Source organism: Buteo buteo, chromosome 29, assembly GCF_964188355.1.
Source record: "Buteo buteo chromosome 29, bButBut1.hap1.1, whole genome shotgun sequence".
Classification (NCBI taxonomy): domain Eukaryota; kingdom Metazoa; phylum Chordata; class Aves; order Accipitriformes; family Accipitridae; genus Buteo; species Buteo buteo.
This window is the reverse complement of record NC_134199.1, coordinates 126231-153069: the sequence shown is the minus strand read 5'-3', so window position 1 is coordinate 153069 and position 26839 is coordinate 126231. Positions and strand designations below refer to the sequence as shown.

The 26839-nt window shown below is 55.3% G+C and overlaps 1 protein-coding gene across 1 annotated transcript; it reads left to right on the top strand.

Annotated features, from left to right (window-relative positions):
• Positions 1 to 1011: 1011 nt before the first annotated feature.
• AHNAK (AHNAK nucleoprotein) lies at positions 1012 to 26839 on the top strand. The gene is made up of 5 exons (XM_075018337.1): positions 1012 to 1178; positions 6726 to 6819; positions 6949 to 7102; positions 7360 to 7547; positions 7632 to 26839. The coding sequence occupies exons 3-5, from the start codon at positions 6949 to 6951 to the stop codon at positions 25842 to 25844; spliced, it is 18555 nt and encodes a 6184-aa protein (XP_074874438.1). The 5' UTR covers positions 1012 to 1178; positions 6726 to 6819; the 3' UTR covers positions 25845 to 26839.

The following is a 26839-nucleotide window of genomic DNA, read 5'->3' as shown; positions in this document are numbered from 1 at the left end:
TGGAACTGGGACTGGGATTGGGAACTGGGACTGAGAACTGGGAGTGGGACTGGGACTGGGACCAGGACTGGGGAACTGGGACTGGGATTGGGAACTGGGACGGAAAACTGGGACTGGGACTGGGAGTGGGACCAGGACTGGGGAACTGGGACTGGGATTGGGAACTGGGATGGAAAACTGGGACTGGGACCAGAACCGGGACTGAGACTCGGGACTGGGACTGGGGAACCGGGACTGGGATTGGGAACTGGGATGGAAAACTGGGACTGGGACCGGGACTGGGACTGGGACTGGGGAACCGGCACCGGGATTGGGGATTGGGAACTGGGATGGAAAACTGGGACCGGGAGTGGGACTGGGACTGAGACCCGGGACTGGGATTGGGGAATGGGGACTGGGATTGGGAACTGGGACCGAGAACTGGGAGTGGGAGTGGGACTGGGACTAGGGGACTGGGACTGGGACCGGGGAACCGGGACCGGGATTGGGAACTGGGATGGGAAACCGGGACTGCGAGTGGGACCGGGACTGGGGAACCGGGACCAGGATTAGGAACTGGGATTGAGAACTGGGAGTGGGACCGGGACTAGGGGACTGGGACTGGGACTGGGGAACTGGGACTGAGAACTGGGACTGGGAGTGGGACCAGGACTGGGGAACTGGGACTGGGATCGGGAACTGGGACCGCGAGTGGGACCGGGACCGAGACCCGGGACCGGGATTGGGAACTGGGGCGGAAAACCGGGACTGTGAGTGGGACCGGGACCGAGACCCAGGACGGGGATTGGGGAATGGGGACTGGGACCGGGAGTGGGACCGGGACCGGGGAACCGGGCCCGGGATCGGGAAGTGGGACGGGAACCCGGGCCCGCGAGGGGGCCCGGGCCCTGGGACGGCAAACCGGGGCCGGGCCGGTGGCTCTGGGGCTGCGGGGCCGTCCCGGGGCGGCGGCCGCCCGCGGCTGGTCCCACCCCGGCGGGGAGGCGGAGGCTCCGCCGCTCGGCGGCGTTACAAGAGCCCGGCCCCACTCGGGGCGCGGCCACTCGCAGCGCTCCCGCCGCCCCGCACGGACCCGCCGGGACCCACCGGCACCGGGACCCGCCGCCAGGAACCCCGGGAGCGGGAGGGACCGGCCCCGGGCATGGTCCTGCCGGGGAGCTGAGCTCCGCCGCCCGCAGGTACCCACCGGCCGGGGGGGGCGCCGGGGGAACCGGGAGCGCGGGGGGGGTCCCGGGACCGGCCCGGGGAGGGGGGGGTCTGGGGGTCCCGGGACCGACCCGGGGGCTTTGGGGGTCCCGGGAGCGTCCCCGGGGTGCGGGGTGGGGGGGCTCGGGGGGGGCTCCGGTTATCCCGGGACTGTCCCGGGGGGGCTCCGGGGGTCCCGGGACCATCCTGGGGGTCCCGGGGCTGCGGGCTGGACCGGCCCGGGGGGGGGCTCCGGGGGTCCTGGGACTGTCCCGCTGCTCGCGGGGGTCCCGGGACCGGCCCCGGGGGCTTCGCTAGTCCCGGGAGCGTCCCCGGGGTGCGGGCTGGGGTGGCCCGGGGGGGGCTCCGGGGGTCCCGGGACCGTCCCGGGGGGGGCGCGGGTGATCCCGGGACCGTCCCGTTGATCCCGGGACCGTCCCGGGGGGGGGCCCCGCTGGTCGCGGGAGTTAAGGAGAGTGTCCCGGGGGGGGCTCCGGTGATCCCGGGGGTGTCCCGGGGGGGGTGGGGGGGGCGGCTCCGCCGGTCCCGGGAGTGCGAAGGGGCGTCCCGGGGGGGGGGGGGCTCCGGTTGCTCCGCGGAGGGGGGGTGTGGGTGTGTGGGGGGGTGTGTGTGTCCCACGAGTGTCCCGTGAATTCCCCGGGGGGGGTCGGGGTGTCCCGGTGGGCTCCGACCGCGCCCCGAGGCCCCGCTCCGGCCGCGCAGGGCGTGGCCCCCCCCGCCCCCCCCCGTCCCGTCGTTCCCCCCCCCCCCCCCCGCTCTGCCACGCCCTGCCCGCACGCGGGGAGTCCCCGCTGGGGGCGGGGCAGCGGAATTCCCCCCCCTCCCCCCCCCAGGCAGAGGGGACCCCCCCGAGGGGTGTCCCGGTACCGTCGGTATTTTGGGGGGGGGAGGGAATCCCCCCCCCGGGATCCCGGCGTGGGCGGCGCGGTCAGCAGGGCGGTTACAGCGGCGGGGGGAGATTTTTTTGGGGGGGTGGGGGGGCTCGTATCAGTTTTTAGGGTGTGCTTAACCCCCCCCCACTAAGGACCGGTGGGGTCGGTCGCTGGCAAAGGCGGGATTTTGGGGGGGTGGGGGGGGTGCCCCACCCATTGCACCCGCTGGGGCGCGGCCGGCACCCACGCGCCATCTCACCCCACCCCCGGGGGGGGGGGGACACACACCCCGACCCCCCCCCCGCCCCCCCCAGTTTCCAAAAGCCCACGGGGAAGGACGGAGCGGAGCGGGCGCACCCCAAAAGGGACCGTAGCCCGGCGAGCCCCCAAAATCCGAGCCCAGCCCGGGGGGGGGGCGAACGGCTCCCAGCACCCCCCCTACCCCCCCCACAAAATTTTTGGGGCGCGGGCGGCGGATTCGGGGCCCGACCGACGGCGGCCGCCTCGGCCCCGCCGCCGTAACGAAGCGGAGGGAGGGGGCCGCGACGGGGTGGGGATGGCGGACGCGTGGGGTTTTTTTTTTTTTTTGGGGGGGGGGGGGGGGTTGTGGCACCCCACACCCCAACGCCAGCGCGTCGTGGCTGCGGGCAGCGTCCCCGGCGAGAGGCGGCAGCCGGTGAAACCGGTCGGGGAGCTGCCGCGGTGGCGGCGGCGGGAGAGTTTCTCGCGACGCCCGCGGGACTCTCGCTCCGGAGCCTGTTCGACCGGTACAGGCCGCGAAGGCCGAAGCCTCCTCCTCCTCCTCTCCCAATTTTTCCCAGTTTCTTCCCCTTTTTTTCTTTTTTTTTTTTTTTTAAAATTTTTTTAAATTTTTTTTCCGTCGGCCGGGGCTCGGCACCGAGGGTTTTCCTGGGAGGATCCCTGCCCCGTGCGTCACCGTCCCTCCCAGCCTGGCCACCGGCCCTGGCTTGTTCCTCCTTCGGGGACGAACCGGTGGCGCGTTCGGTCCCCCGGGGGGTGCAGTTTGGGGGGGGGGCGGCAGCACCCAGGGTGCCCCCCCCCAGCTCTCACCGGAGACGAGATTTGGGGGTGACCGGGCGCTCGTTAGCGGACGTGGGGCTCTCCGGTGGTGCCTGTGTCCCGTCCCGTCCATCCCTGTGTCTGTCCGTTTCCCCCCCCCAAAAAAAATCCCCCCCCTCATTAATCCCACTCATTAATTAACCGCGGCTCAGCACTGGCAGGCTCCTCGTTGAAAGCCGCCCCACGAGCGACACTCTTGGCGGGGTCCCAGGGGAGATTTGGGGTGCTGGGGGGGGCAACAGAACCCCCCCCCCCCCAAGTTTGGAACTTTGTGGTAGTTTTGGGACTTGCTCTTTGCCGGGGGGGGGGGGACGACGACCGTGCCGTGGGGCTCGTGGTTAGCCGTCGCCGGTGGGTGAAGGATTTTGGGGACCCCCCCCCTGCTTGGTTTTGGGGGGGGGCAGCCCCCTCCCGCAGTGGCGGGGGGGGATGTCGTGGTCCCGGCTGAGGATGCCGAACCCCGGTGTCACCCGTGATGGGGGTCACGCCGTGGCGGGGGGGGGTGTCATCTCGGTGACCGGAGAGGAGGAAGATAGACGGGGTGGGGGGGTTGCAGGGGTTTTTTGTCCCCCCCCCCCGTGCGAGCCGAGCGGGTGCGATGCCGTTTTTTTCGGGCGATTAACGAGCTGTGGCCTCAGCACATCGTCCCTTTTGTGGCCCCGGCGCGGGGATTGCGCCGGCGGCTGCACAAACAACTCGCCGGGCCCGGTTACGCCGAAAGGGATTTCTGCTGAGGGCTGCGCCCCAGAAACGGCGTCTGGGGGGGGGTCCCGTCCCCCCCCCATGGGGGGTGGAGGGGATCCGCCGCCGTCCTCGTCCCCCCGGTGCGGCCGGTGGCCTCCACGGTGCTGCGCCGAAACGGCCCCCGGGACCGGGCGTCCGTTCGGGGGGTGTTTGGCTTTTTGGGGGTGCCGGTGGGACGCGGGGGGGTCCTCGGGGGGGGACGGGACGTCCCCACGTTTTACGGGCACGGCTGTCTTCGTTCGGGTGACATCTCATCTCGGCTGTGGCATGGCGAGGGGGGGTGTTGGGGGGGGGGGCAGCAACTAAAAATATAAGGAGAAGGGGCAGCACGTGGCTCACCCCAAAAATAGCAGCAGGCGGTCGCGGCGGCGGGGCTGGCATTGCTGCCGAGGACGCCGCGAAGGTGAGGAGGGGATGGGAAGGGTTTCTCCATCCGTGCTCACCCAGGCTGTCCCTGACCAGGCGGAGGAGGGGGGGGAACCCATCGTGTCCCCCCCCCACCGCCATCCCCGCCACCGCCCCGGGGTCTCTTCGAGGCGGGGGAAGGAGCGGCGGAGGGTTTGGGTCGAGTTCGGCCGCCCGGAGCCTCTCCCTGCGCTCGGAGGCAGCCGGGCGAGCTCTGAGTCACCTCCCCACCCAGCCCGCGGGACCTCTCCCCAGCTCCCTGACTCACAAACCTGTTTGGCCTCCGCCGGAGTTGAGTTTTCCAGATGGTTCCGTGGTGGCCGAATAGTTCCTCCGGCGGTGACGCTTCTCGCAGAGCCGCGGGGGGGGGCGGTGAGGTGGGACGGGACCTCCGAGGTCACCCTCGTCCCACCCTCTTCTCCAGCCGGGCCACCCGGAGCCCCTCGGGACGACGTCCCACCGTCTCCTGAAGGTCCCCGAGGGCGGAGATGCCACCAACCCCTCCCCGGGCAACCTCTGCCGGTGCCTGGGGACCCTCCCGGTGAAAAGGAGCTTCTCCATGGGTGACGGTAGAATCGTTTAGGTCGGAAAAGACCTTTAAGATCATCGAGTCCAACCGTCAACCCAACACCACCGGTCCTCCAGGTTGTGCCCGTGGCCGCTGGCCCACCAGCACATCCTGGTGCCCGGGGTCGTTCCACCCCACGGGCGGGACTTTGCCCGTCCCCTCGTTGAACGAACGCGACCCGGGACGCCGTTCGCCGCCTTTGTGTCGGTGGCTCGTGGTCGACTTGGTGTCTGCCAGGACCCCCGGGGCCATTGTTCCGAGCTGTTTTCCAACCGGGTGGCCCCCAGCACCTATTGGTCCTTCTGGATGGTGGTCCCAAGCTGATCCCCCCGGTTCGGCGTCATCTGCGACCTCGTGCCCCATCCTGCAGATGATTTAAAAAGCAGGGACTGCTCAGCTGGTGAGTGCAGAACCCCGGTCTTGCAGATATCCTCAGGTCGCCGGAAGAGCTGGTGGAGTCTCCGTCTTGGAGAAATCCGCGAGCCGTCCGGATGCGGTCCTCCACGGGCCGCCTCGAAGTGGCTTGTGGTTTGGACCAGGTGATCTCCGGACGTCCCGTCCCACATCAACCGCTCCGTGCCCCGAGGCAGTTTGGGGTTTCTCTGGGGCTTTGGAAGGCGATGACGTCACGTGCCCCCCACCCCCGGGGGAAGGTCCGTGCAACCCTGCGAAGGGCAGCACCTCCTTTGACTTTGCCCTGCCGAGGAGGCCGGTGTCCTCGCTGGGTTCCGTCCTGCTGAACCTTCGGGAAGGTTCACGCCTGGAGGGGCTCCGTGGAGTTGCGCCGCTTCCGTGCTTGCCCGACGTCTTGGTGCTGAACGAGCTGCTCTGAGGTTTAGATCCTTGGCTGGTGCCTGTAGAAAAGGAGAGAACCCCAAATCCCCTCCAAAAACCCCCTTCTGCGTCCCTGTCTCCCCTTTTTACTGGCGGCACTCGGGAGAGCTGCAAGGGGCAGCAGGTGGGTGAAGGAGATGTGATGGGTGGCCCTTTTTTTTTTGAGAACCCTTCTCAGCCCCAGGCAGGCGTGTTTCATGCCAGGCCAGCTGGAAATACTGAGTTTCTTTCTAAATTTGGGTTCGGGTTAAGGAAATGAGACCTTGACGAGGTTGCCCTTGTGAGGTGCTTCGGTAGAGGCTTTGCCGTGGGGAGCCGCGGGGCAGGCAGCCGTGACCCTGCTTGGGCAGATGCGCTCCTGCCCCGTGCTCCCGGTCCGAGCGTTGGCTGCGGTGTCCAGCCTGGCTCGTCCCGTCCGTCTTTGCCCTTTGTAACCTTTGCGGCCGTGTTTGTTGGAAGGAGGATTTATTTTCTATATTTCTCGTGCCTGCCCGAAGCTCGCTAGAAACGGAGAAATCCCTTCAGCTCCTTTTTAGGTGGCAAAAAGAAGTTGACTTCGGGGTGGTGGTCCGGGACACAGGGAGACACGGGTGAAGCAGGAGAGTGGATGTTGCAAAGTGACCGTTGCTTTTGTACTTCCCGACCATCCCACACTTGAATTTCTTTAGTTTCCATATAACGGCAGAAACGTCTATTACTTGAGCATGAGAAGAGCTTCTCCAAGGACCGTGTTGGTCCAAGGCGTCTCGGTAACAACCTTTGGTTGGGCCGACGAGACGTGGCAGCCATGTGCCACCCTCGGCCACCCTGACATTTAGCTCTTGGGCAGCTTCTCGCTTGTTGTCCCGTTGACCAAAGACGCCCATCTTGCAGTACGGCCTCGGGCAGAGTCGTGGCGTGGGCGGCCGGGACGCGCTTTGGCTCCCGTCCCGTCTGGGTGTCGAAGGCGGAAGAAAGAGGGAGTGGGAGGAAAGCCAGAGTGAGTTTCACACGGACCTCTCTGATGTCCCCACCAGGCTGGAAAGGTGAAACGAAAGCTGCTGCAAGGTCCACAAGTGAAGACAGAGGGATTCCTGGGGCGGATCCGGCCAGGACCAGCATCCCAGCAAGGTCAGTGGGGTGGAGCTGGTTTAGCTCTTCTTCCTCAACGTCCCGTGCTCAAAACCCATGTCCATCTCCTCCGTTGTGCTTCCCTTCTCACCCTCTGCTTTTTTTTTTTTTTTTTTTTTGCTTCCCCAGATGGAGAAGGAGGAGGAGACCCGGGAGATCCTGCTCCCCAACTGGCAGGGCAGCGGCTCCCACGGCATCACCATCGACCAGACGGATGACGGGGTCTTCGTCAAGCGAGTGCAGCAAAACTCCCCGGCTGCCAAGATGGGCGTCGTGAAGGAAGGTGGGACCTTGGCGCGGAGGTTGTTGTGGGGAAGGCCTTCTGGGGGGAAAAATGGGTTCTTTGTGTCTGTTTTTACCATCTTGGCGATGCCTCGATTGCTTCCTTCTTCTTCCTCTTGGGCAGTAACCCTAACGCTCAAGCGTCGTTGCTCCCCATCTTGCTTGCAGCGGGAATGGGGGAGTCTCCTCCCTGCCTCTCCCTTCTGAAATATCTCACCTCTCGCCCCTCTGCTCACCCCCCCTCCCGTACCCCCCCAGGGGATCAGATCGTGAGCGCCACGGTCTATTTTGACAACCTGCAATCCGGGGAAGTCACGCAGCTGCTCAACAGCATGGGCCACCACACAGTGGGCTTGCGCTTGCAACGGAAAGGGGACAAGTCTCCGCTGCCGGGACAGTCATGGTCACACGACGTGTTTGCGGCCAGCAGCCCAGAAGTCGTTCTGGTGAGTGACGGGGAAGGAGGGATGGCGGGGGGGGGCGGGGGGCAGGAAGCATCTTGGTGCTAACGAAGGTCTCTGCATTTCCAGAGTGGAGATGACGAGGAGTACAGGAGGATTTACACAACGAAAATCAAACCCCGGCTGAAGTCGGAGGAGGCGCTGGAAGCGGAGTGCGGCGGAACGCAGAGCAGGACCATTACGGTCACCAGAAAAGTGACGGCATACACCGTCGATGTCACGAGGCATGACGGAGCGAAAGATGTTGACGTCGTCGGCCCAGACTTTAAAATCCGGATCCCGACCCAGGAGATCACCCACGTGATGAAGACCGACGTGGAAACGGAGCCTGGGAAAACCGTGATCAAAATGGCACCGGGGGATCTGCCTGGGAGAAGCACCCAAGCCACAGACTGGAGCATGGACATCAGAGGGGCACCTCCTGGACCAACGGTTGAATCGTCTGCCCAGAAGCTGGATGTCCACCTCGGCGAGGCTCAGTTCGGGAAGCCCGGGATAACCGTGTCGGGAACGCAAATGATGGGCGTTCACCTGAGGACTCAGACGGACCCTACGCTGCCGGGGAGCCAAGTTCCTGCTGGGGAAACTGGAAAATCTGTTACAGTGGAGATGCCGGGAAGTAACGTTTCCGGCACGGCTTTCCTGGGCCCCCAGGGCAGCTCACCCAGAGTTGAAGCCAATGGACAGATGGGAAACCTGGACGCAGGTTTTCACATCAAGGGTCCCAGGTTGGATGGCAAAGGACACGTTTCTGGCATGGATGTCCAAGGGGAGCTGCGGGGGGCGATGCTGTCACACGCCGATGCTTCTGCCCCTTCTCTTCAGGGAGATATCAAAGCCCCCGGAGTTGACGTTTCTTTACCAGCGATGGAACATCCAGCTGTTGATGTGGGGAAAATCAAGATTCCCGTTTTGAAAATGCCCAGATTTGGGTTCCAGACCGCAGGATCTGGCATCGAAGCTCAAGCCCCGCAGGTGGGCACCGACGTGCCCATGCCGAAGCTGCAGGCTCCCTGCGTGGACGTTGCCTCCTCATCTGTCCACATCACAGGACCTGAAGTTTCAGCTCCTTCAGTTAAATTCTCAAAGCCGCAGGTGGACATGGGGTTGAAGGGTGCTGTGAAGGTTCCCTCGCCAGGACTGGAGGTCCCCGGCGTGGCTATCAAAGGACCCAGCGTAGAGCTCCCAGCTTCTGATGCAGATGTTCACGGTGGCAAGGGAAAACTCAAAATCCCGCACATGACCGTCCCAAAATTTACTGCCTTGGACTCGCAAGGGGAAGGTCCCGTCATGGAAATGGTGCTCCCAAAGGGCGAGGTGGGACCAGCAGCATCCAAGGTCAACGTCGGCATTCCCGATGTGGCCATCAAAGGAGAATGGAAAGGCCCCCAGTTCAAGAAGGTTGAAACGCCCCAAATCTCCCTGTCGGATGTAAACCTGAACCTGAAAGGCCCTCAGGTGAAGGGAGATATGGGTGTCGCGGTCCCCAGAGTGGAAGGGGATGTCAGAGGAGTTGGCTCTAAGGGTCTCAAGATGGACGTAAAGGCTCCTGATGTTGAATTTGAAAGTCCAGAAGGTTATCTGAAAGGGCCCAGTATATCTGCCCCAGGTATGGACATTAATGTGAAGGGACCTAAGCTCAAGGGCGAAGTGGATGTTTCTATCCCAAAGATGGGTGGCAACCTGAAAGGACCTCAGCTTGACATTAAAGGCCCCAAAGTGGGAATGGACATGCCTGATGTAGAGGTCAAAGGCCCCAAAGTTACGATGCCAGAGGTACATGTCAAGACCCCCCAGATATCCATGCCTGACATCGACTTGAACCTGAAAGGTCCCAGGGTGAAAGGAGACCTGGACGTTTCTGCCCCAAAACTGGAAGGGGAGCTGAAAGCACCTGGGCTTGACATCAAAGGCCCCAAGGTTGACATTGAAGCACCAGATGTGGACGTCCACGGTCCGGAGGGCAAACTGAAGATGCCTAAGCTGAAAATGCCCAAGTTTGGGGTGCCCGGTCTGAAGGGAGAGGGCCCTGACCTTGACGTGACGCTTCCGAAGGGTGAGGTGGACATTTCTGGTCCCAGGGTAGATATTGACGCGCCAAGTGTGGACATCAAAGGGCCGGAAGGAAAACTGAAGGGCCCCAAGGTGAAGATGCCCGAGATGCACATCACAGCTCCAAAGGTCTCTGTGCCAGATGTAGATCTGAACCTGAAAGGCCCCAGGCTGAAGGGTGATGTGGATGTTTCCATTCCCACGGTAGGAGCTGATTTGAAGGGTCCTGAACTGGAGCTCAAAGGCCCCAAGGTTGACATTGAAGTGCCAGACGTGGACGTCCACGGTCCGGAGGGCAAACTGAAGATGCCTAAGCTGAAAATGCCAAAGTTTGGGGTGCCTGGTCTGAAGGGAGAGGGCCCTGACCTTGACGTGACGCTTCCGAAGGGTGAGGTGGACATTTCTGGTCCTAGCATAGATATCAATGTGCCAAGCGTGGACATCAAAGGGCCGGAAGGAAAACTGCAAGGCCCCAAGGTGAAGATGCCCGAGGTGAGCTTCAAGACCCCCCAGATATCCATGCCTGACATCGACTTGAACCTGAAAGGTCCCAGGGTGAAAGGAGACCTGGACGTTTCTGCCCCAAAACTGGAAGGGGAGCTGAAAGCACCTGGGCTTGACATCAAAGGCCCCAAGGTTGACATTGAAGCACCAGATGTGGACGTCCACGGTCCAGAGGGCAAACTGAAGATGCCTAAGCTGAAAATGCCCAAGTTTGGGGTGCCCGGTCTGAAGGGAGAGGGCCCTGACCTTGACGTGACGCTTCCGAAGGGTGAGGTGGACATTTCTGGTCCCAGGGTAGATATTGACATGCCAAGCGTGGACATCAAAGGGCCGGAAGGAAAACTGAAGGGCCCCAAGGTGAAGATGCCCGAGATGCACATCACAGCTCCAAAGGTCTCTGTGCCAGATGTAGATCTGAACCTGAAAGGCCCCAAGCTGAAGGGTGATGTGGATGTTTCCATTCCCACGGTAGGAGCTGATTTGAAGGGTCCTGAACTGGAGCTCAAAGGCCCCAAGGTTGACATTGACGTGCCAGACGTGGACGTCCACGGTCCGGAGGGCAAACTGAAGATGCCTAAGCTGAAAATGCCCAAGTTTGGGGTGCCCGGTCTGAAGGGAGAGGGCCCTGACCTTGACGTGACGCTTCCAAAGGGTGAGGTGGACATTTCTGGTCCCAGGGTAGACATTGATGTGCCAAGTGTGGACATTGAAGGGCCAGAAGGAAAAGGAAAAGGTCTCAAATTTAAAATGCCTGAACTAAACATTCAGACGCCAAAACTGTCCATGCCAGATGTAGATCTCAGTTTGAAGGCCCCCAAACTGAAAGGAGATGCAGATATTTCTGGTCTGAAGACCTCTGTAGATCTGAAGGGCCCCCAAATAGATGTGCAAGGTCCCAAAGTGGATGTTGATATGCCTGAGGTAGACTTGGAATGTCCAGAAGGGAAAATAAAAGGCCCCAAATTTAAGATGCCTAAGCTTAATATCAAGGCACCTAAAATATCCATGCCGGATGTAGATTTGAACTTAAAGGGACATAAAATGAAAGGAGAGATGGATGTTTCTCTTCCAAAGATAGAAGGTGACTTGAAAGAATCTGGTGTTAGTATCAAGGGACCGAAAATAGATGTTGAGGTCCCAGATGTCAACCTGGAGTGTCCAGAAGGCAACCTGAAAATGCCCAAAATGAAATTGCCTCATTTTAATGTGTCTGGCCCAAAGTTTGAAGGAGCCGATATAGACGTCAACCTGCCAAAAGGAGAGATAGATATTTCTGGGCCAGAGGCAGATATTGAAGGGCCAGAGCTGGATGTTGGAGGACCAGAAGGAAAATGGAAAGGCCCCAAGTTCAGGATGCCAAAGCTGAATATCAAAACACCTAAAATATCCATGCCAGATGTAGATTTGAACCTAAAGGGACCTAAAGTGAAAGGAGAAATGGACATTGCAGCTCCTAAGATAGAAGGTGATTTGAAAGGGCCAGAAATAGACATTAAGGGGCCAAAACTAGATGTTGAGGCACCCAATATTGATTTGGAATGCCCTGAAGGAAAACTGAAAGGCCCCAAATTCAAGATGCCCGAGATGCACATCAAAGCACCCAAGATCTCCATGCCTGATGTGGACTTCAATCTGAAAGGGCCCAGCATGAAAGGGGATTTTGAAGTCTCAGCTCCCAAGCTCGAGGGTGACCTGAAGGGTCCTGAGGTGGACATCAAGGGCCCCAAAGTCGACATTGAGGCACCTGACATGGACATTCAAGGCCCAGAAGGAAAATTCAAAATGCCCAAGTTCAAAATGCCCAAGTTTGGGATGCCTGGCTTCAAAGCAGAGGGCCCAGAGGTGGACGTGAACCTGCCGACAGGAAGCCTGGATGTTTCTGGTCCAAAGGTGGACATTGAAGGTCCAGAGGTGGACATTGAAGGTCCAGAGGGAAAACTGAAAGGTCCCAAATTTAAGATGCCTGAGATGCACATCAAGACACACAAGATCTCCATGCCTGACATTGACTTGAATCTAAAGGGCCCCAAGATGAAGGGTGGTGTGGATGTGTCGATTCCCAAGCTGGAAGGTGACCTGAAGGGTCCCGAGGTGGACATCAAAGGCCCCAAAGTTGACATTGAGGCACCCGATGTGGACATTCACGGCCCAGAAGGAAAATTCAAAATGCCCAAGTTCAAAATGCCCAAGTTTGGGATGCCTGGCTTCAAAGCAGAGGGCCCAGAGGTGGACGTGAACCTGCCGACAGGAAGCCTGGATGTTTCTGGTCCAAAGGTGGACATTGAAGGTCCGGAGGTGGACATTGAAGGTCCCGAAGGGAAGTTGAAGGGCTCCAAGTTCAAGATGCCCGAGATGCACATCAAGACACCCAAGATCTCCATGCCTGACATTGACTTGAACCTGAAAGGCCCCAAAGTGAAGGGAGATGCGGACATTTCTCTTCCCAAGATGGAAGGAGACTTGAAGGGCCCCGAGCTGGATATTAAGGGCCCCAAAGTTGATGTTGACCTTCCTGATGTTGAGCTGGAAGGCCCTGAAGGGAAGCTGAAGGGGCCCAAGTTCAAGATGCCAGAAATGCACATCAAGGCGCCCAAGTTCTCCATGCCTGATGTTGACTTCAATCTGAAGGGCCCCAAGCTGAAGGGGGAGGTGGATGTGTCGGTTCCCAAGTTGGAAGGTGACCTGAAGGGTCCCGAGGTGGACATCAAGGGCCCCAAAGTCGACATTGAGGCACCCGATGTGGACATTCACGGCCCGGAAGGAAAATTCAAAATGCCCAAGTTCAAAATGCCCAAGTTTGGGATGCCGGGGCTGAAAGGAGAAGGCCCAGAGGTGGACGTGAACCTGCCGACAGGAAGCCTGGATGTTTCTGGTCCAAAGGTGGACATTGAAGGTCCGGAGGTGGACATTGAAGGGCCAGAGGGAAAACTGAAGGGCCCCAAGTTCAAGATGCCCGAGATGCACATCAAGACACCCAAGATCTCCATGCCTGACATTGACTTGAACCTGAAAGGCCCCAAAGTGAAGGGGGATGTGGACATTTCTGTTCCCAAGATGGAAGGCGACCTGAAGGGCCCTGAAATTGACATTAAAGGGCCCAAAGTTGATGTTGACCTTCCTGATGTTGAGCTGGAAGGCCCTGAAGGGAAGCTGAAGGGGCCCAAGTTCAAGATGCCCGAGATGCACTTCAAGGCACCGAAGATCTCCATGCCTGACGTTGACTTCAATCTGAAGGGCCCCAAGCTGAAAGGGGATGTGGACGTGTCGCTTCCCAAGTTGGAAGGTGACCTGAAGGGTCCCGAGGTGGACATCAAAGGCCCCAAAGTCGACATTGAGGCACCTGACGTGGACATTCACGGCCCAGAAGGAAAATTCAAAATGCCCAAGTTCAAAATGCCCAAGTTTGGGATGCCGGGGCTGAAAGGAGAAGGCCCAGAGGTGGACGTGAACCTGCCGACAGGAAGCCTGGATGTTTCTGGTCCAAAGGTGGACATTGAAGGTCCGGAGGTGGACATTGAAGGGCCAGAGGGAAAACTAAAAGGTCCCAAATTTAAGATGCCTGAGATGCACATCAAGACACCCAAGATCTCCATGCCTGACATTGACTTGAACCTGAAAGGCCCCAAAGTGAAGGGAGATGTGGATGTGTCGGTTCCCAAGCTGGAAGGTGACCTGAAGGGTCCCGAGGTGGACATCAAGGGCCCCAAAGTTGACATTGAGGCACCCGACGTGGATATTCACGGCCCGGAAGGAAAATTCAAAATGCCTAAGTTCAAAATGCCCAAATTTGGGATGCCGGGGCTGAAAGGAGAAGGTCCAGAAGTTGATGTGAAACTCCCAAAAGGGGAGGTTGATGTTTCCGTCCCAAAGGTAGATATCGAGTTGCCAAGTGTGGACATTGAGGGTCCTGAAGGAAAACTGAAAGGTCCCAAATTTAAGATGCCCGAGATGCACATCAAGGCACCCAAGATCTCGATGCCTGACATTGACTTGAACCTGAAAGTTCCCAAAGTGAAGGGAGGTGCTGATGTTTCTGTTCCAAAATTAGAGGGTGACTTGAAAGGACCTGATGTGAATATTAAAGGGCCAAAGTTGGATGTTGATGTTCCTGATCTTGATGGTGAAGGTCCTGAGGGAAAATGGAAAGGACCCAAGATAAAAATGCCAGATATGCATATTAAGGCACCTAAATTTTCTATGCCTGATGTAGACCTCAACTTGAAAGGTCCCAAAATCAAGGGAGACATGGAGGTTTCTGTACCAAAAATAGAAGGTGATGTGAAAGGGCTGGATCTGGAACTTAAAGGGCCCAAAGTGGACATAGAAGTTCCTGACATTGACGTTGAAGGCCCAGAAGGAAAGCTAAAGGGTCCCAAGTTTAAGATGCCCGACATGCATTTCAAAGCCCCCAAAATCTCCATGCCAGACTTTGATCTCAACCTGAAAGGCCCCAAAGTGAAGGGGGATGTGGACGTTTCTGTTCCAAAACTTGAGGGTGATGTGAAAGGCCCAGACATTGACATCAAAGGCCCAAAACTGGATGTTAATGTTCCTGATGTTGACCTAGAATGTCCAGAAGCAAAGGTTAAAGGCCCCAAGTTCAAGATGCCTGAGATGCACTTCAAGACACCCAAGATCTCCATGCCCGACATCGATTTGAATCTGAAAGGTCCTAAGCTGAAGGGAGATGTGGATGTTTCTGCCCCCAAGCTAGAGGGTGACTTAAAAGGCCCAGATATGGATATCAAAGGTCCTAAATTGGATATACAAGCTCCCGATGTAGATATTGAGGTCCCTGAGGGGAAGTTGAGGGGCCCCAAATTTAAGATGCCTGAGATGCATTTTAAGGCTCCCAAGATCTCCATGCCAGACTTTGACCTGAACCTGAAAGGCCCAAAAGGAAAAGGGGATGTTGATGTTTCCATTCCCAAGTTAGAAGGTGACCTGAAAGGGCCTGAGGTTACAGTAAAAGCTCCAAAAGTGGACATAGAGGTTCCAGATGTTGAGCTAGAATGTCCAGAAGGAAAGCTAAAGGGTCCCAAGTTTAAGATGCCCGACATGCATTTCAAAGCCCCCAAAATCTCCATGCCAGACTTTGATCTCAACCTGAAAGGCCCCAAAGTGAAGGGGGATGTGGACGTTTCTGTTCCAAAACTTGAGGGTGATGTGAAAGGCCCAGACATTGACATCAAAGGCCCAAAACTGGATGTAGACCTTCCTGATGTTGAGTTGGAAGGTCCCGAAGGGAAGTTGAAGGGCCCCAAGTTCAAGATGCCAGAGATGCACATCAAGACACCCAAGATCTCCATGCCTGACATTGACTTGAACCTGAAAGGCCCCAAAGTGAAGGGGGATGTGGACATTTCTGTTCCCAAGATGGAAGGCGACCTGAAGGGCCCTGAAATTGACATTAAAGGGCCCAAAGTCGATGTTGACCTTCCTGATGTTGAGCTGGAAGGCCCTGAAGGGAAGCTGAAGGGGCCCAAGTTCAAGATGCCCGAGATGCACTTCAAGGCACCCAAGATCTCCATGCCCGATGTGGACTTCAATCTGAAGGGCCCCAAGCTGAAGGGGGATGCGGACATTTCTCTTCCCAAGATGGAAGGTGACTTGAAGGGCCCTGAAATTGACATTAAAGGCCCCAAAGTTGATGTTGACCTTCCTGATGTTGAGCTGGAAGGCCCTGAAGGGAAGCTGAAGGGCCCCAAGTTCAAGATGCCAGAAATGCATATCAAGGCACCCAAGTTCTCCATGCCTGACGTTGACTTCAACCTGAAGGGTCCCAAGCTGAAAGGGGATGTGGATGTTGCCGGCCCCAAGCTGGAAGGTGACCTGAAGGGTCCCGAGGTGGACATCAAGGGCCCCAAAGTCGACATTGAGGCACCCGATGTGGACATTCACGGCCCGGAAGGAAAATTCAAAATGCCCAAGTTCAAAATGCCCAAGTTTGGGATGCCGGGGCTGAAAGGAGAAGGCCCAGAGGTGGACGTGAACCTGCCGACAGGAAGCCTGGATGTTTCTGGTCCAAAGGTGGACATTGAAGGTCCGGAGGTGGACATTGAAGGGCCAGAGGGCAAGCTGAAGGGGCCCAAGTTCAAGATGCCTGAGATGCACATCAAGGCACCCAAGATTTCCATGCCTGACGTTGACTTCAATCTGAAGGGCCCCAAGCTGAAGGGGGAGGTGGATGTGTCGGTTCCCAAGCTGGAAGGTGACCTGAAGGGTCCTGAGGTGGACATCAAGGGCCCCAAAGTCGACATTGAGGCACCTGACATGGACATTCAAGGCCCAGAAGGAAAATTCAAAATGCCCAAGTTCAAAATGCCCAAGTTTGGGATGCCTGGCTTCAAAGCAGAGGGCCCAGAGGTGGACGTGAACCTGCCGACAGGAAGCCTGGATGTTTCTGGTCCAAAGGTGGACATTGAAGGTCCAGAGGTGGACATTGAAGGTCCAGAGGGAAAACTGAAAGGTCCCAAATTTAAGATGCCCGAGATGCACATCAAGACACCCAAGATCTCCATGCCCGACATTGACTTGAACCTGAAAGGCCCCAAAGTGAAGGGGGATGTGGACATTTCTGTTCCCAAGATGGAAGGTGACTTGAAGGGCCCTGAAATTGACATTAAAGGGCCCAAAGTTGATGTTGACCTTCCTGATGTTGAGCTGGAAGGCCCTGAAGGGAAGCTGAAGGGGCCCAAGTTCAAGATGCCAGAAATGCACATCAAGGCACCCAAGATCTCCATGCCTGATGTTGACTTCAATCTGAAGGGCCCCAAGCTGAAGGGGGATGTGGATGTGTCAGTTCCCAAGCTCGAGGGTGACCTGAAGGGTCCCGAGGTGGACATCAAGGGCCCCAAAGTCGCCATTGAGGCACCTGATGTGGACATTCACGGCCCAGAAGGAAAATTCAAAATGCCCAAGTTCAAAATGCCCAAGTTTGGGATGCCTGGCTTCAAAGCAGAGGGCCCAGAGGTGGACGTGAACCTGCCGACAGGAAGCCTGGATGTTTCTGGTCCAAAGGTGGACATTGAAGGTCCGGAGGTGGACATTGAAGGGCCAGAGGGAAAACTGAAGGGCCCCAAGTTCAAGATGCCCGAGATGCACATCAAGGCACCCAAGATCTCCATGCCAGATGTTGACTTCAATCTGAAAGGCCCCAAAGTGAAGGGGGATGTGGACATTTCTGTTCCCAAGATGGAAGGCGACCTGAAGGGCCCTGAAATTGACATTAAAGGGCCCAAAGTTGATGTTGACCTTCCTGATGTTGAGCTGGAAGGCCCTGAAGGGAAGCTGAAGGGGCCCAAGTTCAAGATGCCCGAGATGCACTTCAAGGCACCCAAGATCTCCATGCCCGACGTTGACTTCAATCTGAAGGGCCCCAAGCTGAAGGGGGATGTGGACGTGTCGGTTCCCAAGTTGGAAGGTGACCTGAAGGGTCCCGAGGTGGACATCAAAGGCCCCAAAGTCGACATTGAGGCACCTGACGTGGACATTCACGGCCCAGAAGGAAAATTCAAAATGCCCAAGTTCAAAATGCCCAAGTTTGGGATGCCGGGGCTGAAAGGAGAAGGCCCAGAGGTGGACGTGAACCTGCCGACAGGAAGCCTGGATGTTTCTGGTCCAAAGGTGGACATTGAAGGTCCGGAGGTGGACATCGAAGGGCCAGAGGGCAAGCTGAAGGGCCCCAAGTTCAAGATGCCCGAGATGCACATCAAGGCACCAAAGTTCTCCATGCCCGATGTTGACTTCAATCTGAAAGGTCCCAAAGTGAAGGGGGATGTGGACATTTCTCTTCCTAAGCTAGAAGGTGACCTGAAGGGTCCCGAGGTGGACATCAAAGGCCCCAAAGTCGACATTGAGGCACCCGACGTGGACATTCATGGCCCAGAAGGTAAAATAAAAATGCCCAAGTTCAAAATGCCCAAGTTTGGGTTGAAAGGAGAAGGCCCAGACGTTGATGTAAGCGTACCTGAAGCCGATGTTGCTATTTCAGGTCCAAAGGTTGATGTTACTGTTCCTGATCTGGACATCGAAGGACCAGAAGGAAAACTTAAGGGCCCTAAATTTAAGAAGCCTGACATGCAATTCAATGTTCCTAAAATCTCCATGCCAGATATTGACTTAAATTTGAAAGGCCCCAAACTGAAAGCTGACGTTGATCCTTCTGTTCCCAAAATAGAGGGTGAGCTTAAAAGTCCTAAACTAGACATCAAAGGGCCAGAACTTGAGCTCGAGGGACCGAAGCTTGATCTAGAAGGAAAGACTAAAAAATCCAGGTTTAAACTTCCAAAATTTGGCTTTTCTGGTCCTAAAGTGCAAAGCCCTGATGTGGATGTGAAACTTAAAAAACCTGACATTGAAATATCTGGTCCGAAAGTTGATGTTCATGCTCCAGATGTGGATGTACAGGCAAAATCAAAAGGGTCAAAATTTAAAATGCCTTTCCTGAGTATTTCATCACCTAAAGTTTCAATGCCAGATGTAGAGCTAAATCTGAAGGGGCATAAACTAAAAGGAGATTTAGATGTTTCCAGCCCCAAGTTGGAAGGGGAACTGAAAGGTCCCGAGGTGGACATCAAGGGCCCCAGTGTCAACATTGAGGCACCTGATGTGGACGTTCATGGGCCAGAGGGTAAACTCAAAATGCCAAAGTTCAAAATGCCTAAATTTGGTGTGTCTGGGTTTAAGGCTGAGGGGCCAGAGGTGGACGTTAGCATCCCAAAAGGAGAGCTGGATGTTTCAGGTCCCAAGCTGGATATCGAAGGTGGTGGTTTGGAAATTGAAGGGCCAGAGGGGAAGCTCAAGGGCCCCCAATTTAAGATGCCAGAAGTGAACATCAAGGCACCCAAGATCTCTATGCCCGACATTGACCTGAACCTGAAAGGCCCCAAAGCAAAGGCAGATGTGGACGTCTCTCTTCCCCAGGTGGAACTGAAGGGCTCAGATGTGCATGTGAAAGGACCAAAAGTGGATGTAGAGGTTCCTGATCTTGACATTGAAGGTCCCAAAGGAAAACTGAAAGGCCCCAAATTTAAAATGCCTGAAATGAATATCAAGGCTCCCAATATTTCCATGCCAGACTTTGATTTGAATTTGAAAGGCCCCAAGTCAAAAGGAGGTGTGGATGTTGATCTTTCAGTGCCAAAACTGGAAGGGGACTTGAATGTGCCGGACATTAATATCAAAGGACCAAAGGTTGACATTGATGCTCCTGAGCTGGATGTTGAAGGGCCAGAAGGAAAACTGAAAGGTCCCAAGTTTAAAATGCCAGAGATGCACATAAAAGCTCCCAAAATTTCAATGCCTGATGCTAGCTTAAATCTCAAAGGTCCCAAGCTGAAGGGTGATATAGATGTTTCTGCTCCAAAGCTAGAAGGGGATCTGAAGGCTCCTGACATCAATATCGGAGGCCCCAAGGTTGACATCGATGTTCCAGATGTAGACATTCATGGCCCAGAGGGGAAACTCAAAATGCCCAAGTTCAAAATGCCCAAGTTTGGGATGCCTGGCTTCAAAGCAGAGGGCCCAGAGGTGGACGTGAACCTGCCGACAGGAAGCCTGGATGTTTCTGGTCCAAAGGTGGACATTGAAGGTCCGGAGGTGGACATTGAAGGGCCGGAGGGAAAACTGAAGGGCCCCAAGTTCAAGATGCCCGAGATGCACATCAAGACTCCCAAGATCTCCATGCCTGACATTGACTTGAACCTGAAAGGCCCCAAAGTGAAGGGGGATGTGGACGTTTCTGTTCCCAAGCTGGAAGGTGACCTGAAGGGTCCTGAACTGGATATAAAAGGACCCAAAGTAGACATAGATGTTCCTGATGTGGAGATTGAAGGACCAGAAGGAAAATTGAAAGGCCCTAAATTGAAGATGCCAGAGATGCATTTTAAGGCTCCTAAAATTTCTATGCCAGACTTTGATTTGAACCTGAAAGGACCGAAAGTGAAGGGGGATGTGGATGTGTCTGTGCCGTGTGTGGAAGGTGACCTGAAAGGGCCAAAAGTTGAGGTTAAAGGTCCTGAGTTCGATGTTAGTGCCCCAGATGTTCAAATTGAGGGCCCAGAAGGAAAGCTAAAGGGTCCCAAGTTTAAGATGCCCGACATGCATTTCAAAGCCCCCAAAATCTCCATGCCAGACTTTGATCTCAACCTGAAAGGCCCCAAAGTGAAGGGGGATGTGGACGTTTCTGTTCCAAAACTTGAGGGTGATGTGAAAGGCCCAGACATTGACATCAAAGGCCCAAAACTGGATGTAGACCTTCCTGATGTCGAGTTGGAAGGTCCCGAAGGGAAGCTGAAGGGCCCCAAGTTCAAGATGCCAGAGATGCACATCAAGACACCCAAGATCTCCATGCCTGACATTGACTTGAACCTGAAAGGCCCCAAAGTGAAGGGGGATGTGGACATTTCTGTTCCCAAGATGGAAGGTGACCTGAAGGGCCCTGAAATTGACATCAAGGGTCCCAAAGTCGATGTTGACCTTCCTGATGTTGAGCTGGAAGGCCCTGAAGGGAAGCTGAAGGGGCCCAAGTTCAAGATGCCCGAGATGCACTTCAAGGCACCCAAGATCTCCATGCCCGATATGGACTTCAATCTGAAGGGCCCCAAGCTGAAGGGGGATGTGGATGTGTCAGTTCCCAAGCTGGAAGGTGACCTGAAGGGTCCTGAAATTGACATCAAGGGCCCCAAAGTTGACATTGAGGCACCTGACGTGGACATTCATGGCCCGGAAGGAAAATTCAAAATGCCCAAGTTCAAAATGCCCAAGTTTGGGATGCCTGGCTTCAAAGCAGAGGGCCCAGAGGTGGACGTGAACCTGCCGACAGGAAGCCTGGATGTTTCTGGTCCAAAGGTGGACATTGAAGGTCCGGAGGTGGACATCGAAGGGCCAGAGGGAAAACTGAAGGGCCCCAAGTTCAAGATGCCCGAGATGCACATCAAGACTCCCAAGATCTCCATGCCTGACATTGACTTGAACCTGAAAGGCCCCAAAGTGAAGGGGGATGTGGACATTTCTGTTCCCAAGATGGAAGGTGACCTGAAGGGCCCTGAAATTGACATTAAAGGGCCCAAAGTTGATGTTGACCTTCCTGATGTTGAGCTGGAAGGCCCTGAAGGGAAGCTGAAGGGGCCCAAGTTCAAGATGCCCGAGATGCACTTCAAGGCACCGAAGATCTCCATGCCTGACGTTGACTTCAATCTGAAGGGCCCCAAGCTGAAAGGGGATGTGGACGTGTCGCTTCCCAAGTTGGAAGGTGACCTGAAGGGTCCCGAGGTGGACATCAAGGGCCCCAAAGTCGACATTGAGGCACCTGACGTGGACATTCACGGCCCAGAAGGAAAATTCAAAATGCCCAAGTTCAAAATGCCCAAGTTTGGGATGCCGGGGTTGAAAGGAGAAGGCCCAGAGGTGGACGTGAACCTGCCGACAGGAAGCCTGGATGTTTCTGGTCCAAAGGTGGACATTGAAGGTCCGGAGGTGGACATCGAAGGGCCAGAGGGCAAGCTGAAGGGCCCCAAGTTCAAGATGCCTGAGATGCACATCAAGGCACCCAAGATCTCCATGCCTGACATTGACTTGAACCTGAAAGGCCCCAAAGTGAAGGGGGATGTGGAGGTTCCTGCGCCTGATCTGGAAGGCGCTAAGGTTGAGATTGAGGCCCCTGATATTGACATCAAAGGCCCTGAAGGGAAGCTGAAGGGCCCCAAGTTCAAGATGCCAGAAATGCACATCAAGGCTCCCAAAATCTCCATGCCAGATTTCGATCTGAACCTGAAAGGTCCCAAAGTTAAAGGAGATGTAGACATGTCTGTATCGGGTGTTGAATGTGAGCTGAAAGGTCCAGAGGTCAATATCGGCACTCCTAAATTAGACATAGGTGCCCCTGATGTTGATATTGACAGCCCCGAGGGTAAATTCAAGCTGCCTAAATTCAAAATGCCCAAGTTTTCCATGCCTGGCTTTAAAGGGGAGGGAGTGGATGTGGATGTGAACCTCCCAAAGGGAGACATTGACATTTCAGGCCCCACCATAAATGTAGAGTCTCCTGATCTGAATGTGGATGGAAAAGTCAAAGGTCCCAAATTTACAATGCCTGAAATGCACATTAAGGCTCCCAAGGTCTCCATCCCTGATGTCGACTTCAACATCAAGGGGCCTCAGCTGAAAGGAGATGTAGATATTTCTGGACCCAGGCTTGAAGGTGATTTGAAAGCCCCCCAAATTGATGTGAAAGCCCCCCAAATAGACATTGAGGCTCCCGATGTGACAATTGAAGGGCCGGAAGGGAAACTCAAGGGCCCCAAATTCAAGATGCCAGAAATGCACATCAAGGCACCCAAGTTCTCTATGCCTGATGTTGACTTTAATCTGAAAGGCCCCAAGCTGAAGGGAGACGTGGATGTCTCGGCACCGAAGCTGGAAGGCGATTTGCAGTGTCCAGATGTTGACATTAAAGGCCCCAAGTTGGACATTCAGGCACCTGATGTGAACATCGAAGGACCGGATGGCAAACTGAAAGGGCCCAGGATCAAGATGCCAGAAATGCACGTCAAGACCCCCCAGATCTCCATGCCAGACATCGACTTGAACCTAAAGGGACTGAGGCTGAAAGGCGATGCTGACCTTCAGGGCCCAAAGCTCGAGGGAGGTCTGAAGGGTCCTGAAGTTGATATTAAGGGCCCCAAAGTAGATATCGAGGGCCCAGAGGTTGATGTTGATGGTCTGGAGGGAAAAATGAAGCTGCCTAAAATGAAGCTGCCCAAGTTTGGCTTTAAAGGAGAAGGTCCTGACATGGATGTGAACCTGCCAAAGACAGAGGTTGATCTTTCAGGCCCCAAGGTAGATATCAGTGTCCCAGATGTGAGCATCGAAGGTCCAGAGGGCAAACTGAAAGGTCCTAAACTGAAGATGCCAGAAATGCACATGAATGTTCCTAAAATCTCAATGCCTGAGATAGACTTGAATTTGAAAGGCCACAAAACGAAGGGAGGCTTTGACATTTCAGCCCCAAAGATAGAAGGTAACCTGAAAGGTCCTGAAGTAGATATCAAAGGCCCAGAATTTGGAGTCAAAAGCCCTGAAGTTGACGTCGAATGTCCTGACTTGAATATTGAAGGCCCAGAGGCAAATGTCAAATTTCCCAAGTTTAAGAAGTCAAAGTTTGGGTTTGGGATGAAAGGCCCGAAGGCAGAAATCAAGGCCCCGGGGGCAGAAGTGGATTTACCTGAGGCGGAGCTGAATGTGGAGTCGCCTGATGTCAATGTTGCTGGAAAGGGTAAGAAGAGCAAGTTCAAAATGCCAAAACTTCATATGAGTGGCCCTAAAGTTAAAGGAAAGAAAGGTGGGTTCGATGTGAATGTGGCTGGTGGAGAGCTCGATGCGAATTTGAAATCTCCTGATCTGGATATGAATGTAGCTGGTCCGGACGTTACGATAAAAGGTGATGCGACGGTGAAGTCCCCTAAAGGGAAGAAACCCATGTTTGGGAAAATCTCCTTCCCAGATGTTGAATTTGATCTTAAATCACACAGATTCAGAGGGGATGCTTCTGTGGCAGTTCCAAAAATAGAGGGGGAACTTAAAGCACCTGATCTAGAAGTCTCTGTGCCAACTGCCAAAGGTGATGTGAAAGGCCCAAGTCTCAATGTGGACATTGAAGCTTCTGACGTGAGCCTGAAGAAACCAAAGTTCAAATTTCCCAGTGGGCAGGTGGGCGTAGGGGACTTGAAAATTGAGGGCGACCTGAAAGGACCCGCCATTGACGTTGCCGTTCCCTCGATCTCAGTGCCAGATGTCGACTTAAATGTGAAAGGACCAAAAGTAAAAGGTGAAGTCAGCGTGCCTGGAACAGAACTGGAAGGTCCTGAAGGAAAGCTGAAATTGCCCAAGGGGGGGAAAATGGGTGTCGGTCTGGAAATGCCGGATGCAAACTTGGATCTCTCGGTTCCAGCTGTGGAAGGAAGCGTGAGCCTCCCTTCAGCTGATGTGAACCTCCGAGGTGTTGATGTAAAGCTCAAAGGGCCCCAAATCTCTGGACCTGATTTTGATGGAAACTTGAAAGGACCAAAAATAAAGGGAGATCTGGATGTTTCGAGTTCTGTGGAAGGGCCGAATGTCAGCTTAGATGCCCCAGGTGTTGACATTGGAGGCTTGGGAGGAAAGCTGAAGCTGCCAAAGTTTAAATCCCCTGCTCTGGGGGCACCTGACCTGAGCGTGAAAGGAGGCGTCGACTGCTCCGTCCCACAAATGGAGGTGGATGCAAAAGCCCCAGATGCAAATCTCAGTCTCGGCATCCCGGGCCTTGATATCAAAGGGCCCTCAGTGGACGTTTCTGCCCCGGATTTCGATGTAAACCTGAGAGGACCAAAGTTGAAAGGAGATCTTGACGCTTCTGCTGGCATTAAATCCCCCAAAGCAGCAGTAGACGCATCCGATGTCGGCTTTGAAATTCTGGGTGGCACGATCAAGCTCCCGTCCCTCAAGCTCCCCCAGTTTGGTATTTCCAGTCCTGGTGTGGATGGAGCTGATGTAGGCGTCAGTCTTGAAGGTCCCCAAGTGAAAGGAGGCCTGAAGGGTTCAGGGGCTGGTGTTGGGTTGGAAGGACCTGACGTGGAACTGAAAGGGCCGAAATTTCAAATGCAGTCACCCAGTGTTTCCTTGCCGGACGTTGACCTGAAGCTGAAAGGACCAAACCTACGGGGCGGTGTAGATGTTGCCGGTGAAATCAAAGGCCCAAAAGTCAGCGTAGAAGCACCTCGTGTTGACATTAAGGAGCCTGGAGCAGGCGTCCACCTCGACGCTCCTGCCTTGGACACGTCTGCGCTGAAAGTTTCCGGGTCAGGTTTTAACGTCAATGTAAAAGGGCCGAAGATCAAAGGTGGTGCCACCGTTTCTGGAGAGGCGGTAGCACCAGCTGTGAGTGCCGGCGGGGGAGCTTTTCACATTACTGGCCCGAAGGTAGGAATCGGAGGTCCCAGCGTCACCACGAGTGTCCTGCAAGGTAGCCCAGAAAGCAGCCTGGGAAAAGTATCATTCCCCAAGCTGCGAATGCCTAAATTCGTGTTTTCAGACCCTGAGGTGAAGGGCAGAGAGATGGGGGTTGATGTCGAGTTCCCTGGGGCGGATGCCAACCTCCAGGCTGGCACCGCAGAGCTCGAGTTGGAGGACGCAGACGTCAGACTAAAGAAATCCAAAATCAAAATGCCCAAGTTCAATTTTTCCAAGCAGAAGGGAAAAAGCAGCGGCACCCTGGGCTCCCCGGAGGTTTCCGGGTCCGTTTCGGGATCGAAAGGTGACCTGAAGAGTTCCAAGGTCAGCTTGGGGTCTGCGGAAGGCGAGCTCGATGGGGGAGAGGGTCCATCAGCAAAAGGGAAGTTCTCCCTCTTTAAAAGCAAGAAGACGCGTCACCGGTCGTCGTCCTTCAGCGATGAGCGCTCTTCCCACTCGACGCCCACAGGAACCCTGGAGCTGGACATCGGCTCGGGTGCTGACAAAGGGAAACAGGGCAAAATGAAATTCGGGACGTTTGGGGGGATCGGCTCAAAAACTAAAGGTTCTTACGAGGTGACGGGAAGCGACGAGGAGCTGGGGAAGGCGCAGGGCAGCGGGGTATCGCTAGCATCCAAAAAATCCCGCTTGTCTTCCTCCTCCAGCAACGACAGCGGGACAAAGGGCGGCTTCCGCATGCCCGGGGTGGAGCTGACGGTGGCCAAGAAGAAAGAGTAGGGCGGCTGTACATAGGTGCCTGTGTATATAGGTAGCCCTTCTCGGGTTTGTATATACATTTTGTAGCTTGGGCTACTCTCAACCTCAGCAAGCAAGCCAGCGGGGTCCGGTGGGAAGCGTCGCGGTGGGCGCCGAGGGGGGGGCGGGTAGCGGTGGGTCCACGGTTGGGTCCAGCCACGTGGAAGCTTCTCCGCGCTTGAGACGGCAGCTTGTGCATGAAATGCTGAGAGCTTAAGTTTACTAGCAAGCTATTTTTGATATTTTTTTTTTCCCCATTTTACTGAATATTTTCAGTGTTTGGTTCGTGGAAACGAGGTTTGGTTTTTGGTTTTTTTTTCCCCTCCATCTTAACAGTCTTTTTTTTGGCTTTTATTTGCGGGGCTGAAACTTCTGTCAGGCAAATAGATCTATTAAAAAAAAACAAAACTAAAACAACAAACCACCACCCTGTAAAATGCAGCTGTAACCGAGACGCGTCCATTGAACTCCTGCTACGGGGTTGGAAAAAATAATCCGAGTGTTTCCCGTGGTTTGGTTGCGTAAGAGCATGATATCAAATAACCTCTGGCAGTGTGTGGCGGGAGGGAAAGGACAGTTAACGAGTAAGTAGCCGGCCCGTTTGTGCAGGAAATGTCTCGAAAGGTTTTGCGTATTGCCACTAAGTGACCGAGCTTGATTTTATTTTATTTTTTTTATTTTTATTGATGTGTTCTTTGTTGCCTCTACACATTTGTTACATTATTTGTATTATAAGAGAAAAGAAAAAAAAAATTTGTCTCAGTTGCGGCCTGAAACCTCGCAACGGCCGCTTTTCCAGCGTTTGGTATAATTTTTGTTAACGAGTATATCTTGTGTTTCAAAAAAAAAAAAAAAACAACCAGCAAACCAAAAAAAAAAAAAAAGCAAAACCCCTTTCAGCACTTTAATGGCAAATTAACTGAGAATGTAAGAAGAATGATCTTGTAAAATGCAAATAAAAAGTTTATTAACCGTGA

Excerpts from the sequence above, each read along its gene's own strand:
- AHNAK (XM_075018337.1), top strand. The coding sequence starts at position 6,949 with ATGGAGAAGGAGGAGGAGACCCGGGAGATCCTGCTCCCCAACTGGCAG. Across the intron at positions 7,103-7,359 it reads GATGGGCGTCGTGAAGGAAG|GGGATCAGATCGTGAGCGCC; the intron begins GTGGGACCTTGG and ends GTACCCCCCCAG. Across the intron at positions 7,548-7,631 it reads GCAGCCCAGAAGTCGTTCTG|AGTGGAGATGACGAGGAGTA; the intron begins GTGAGTGACGGG and ends CTGCATTTCCAG.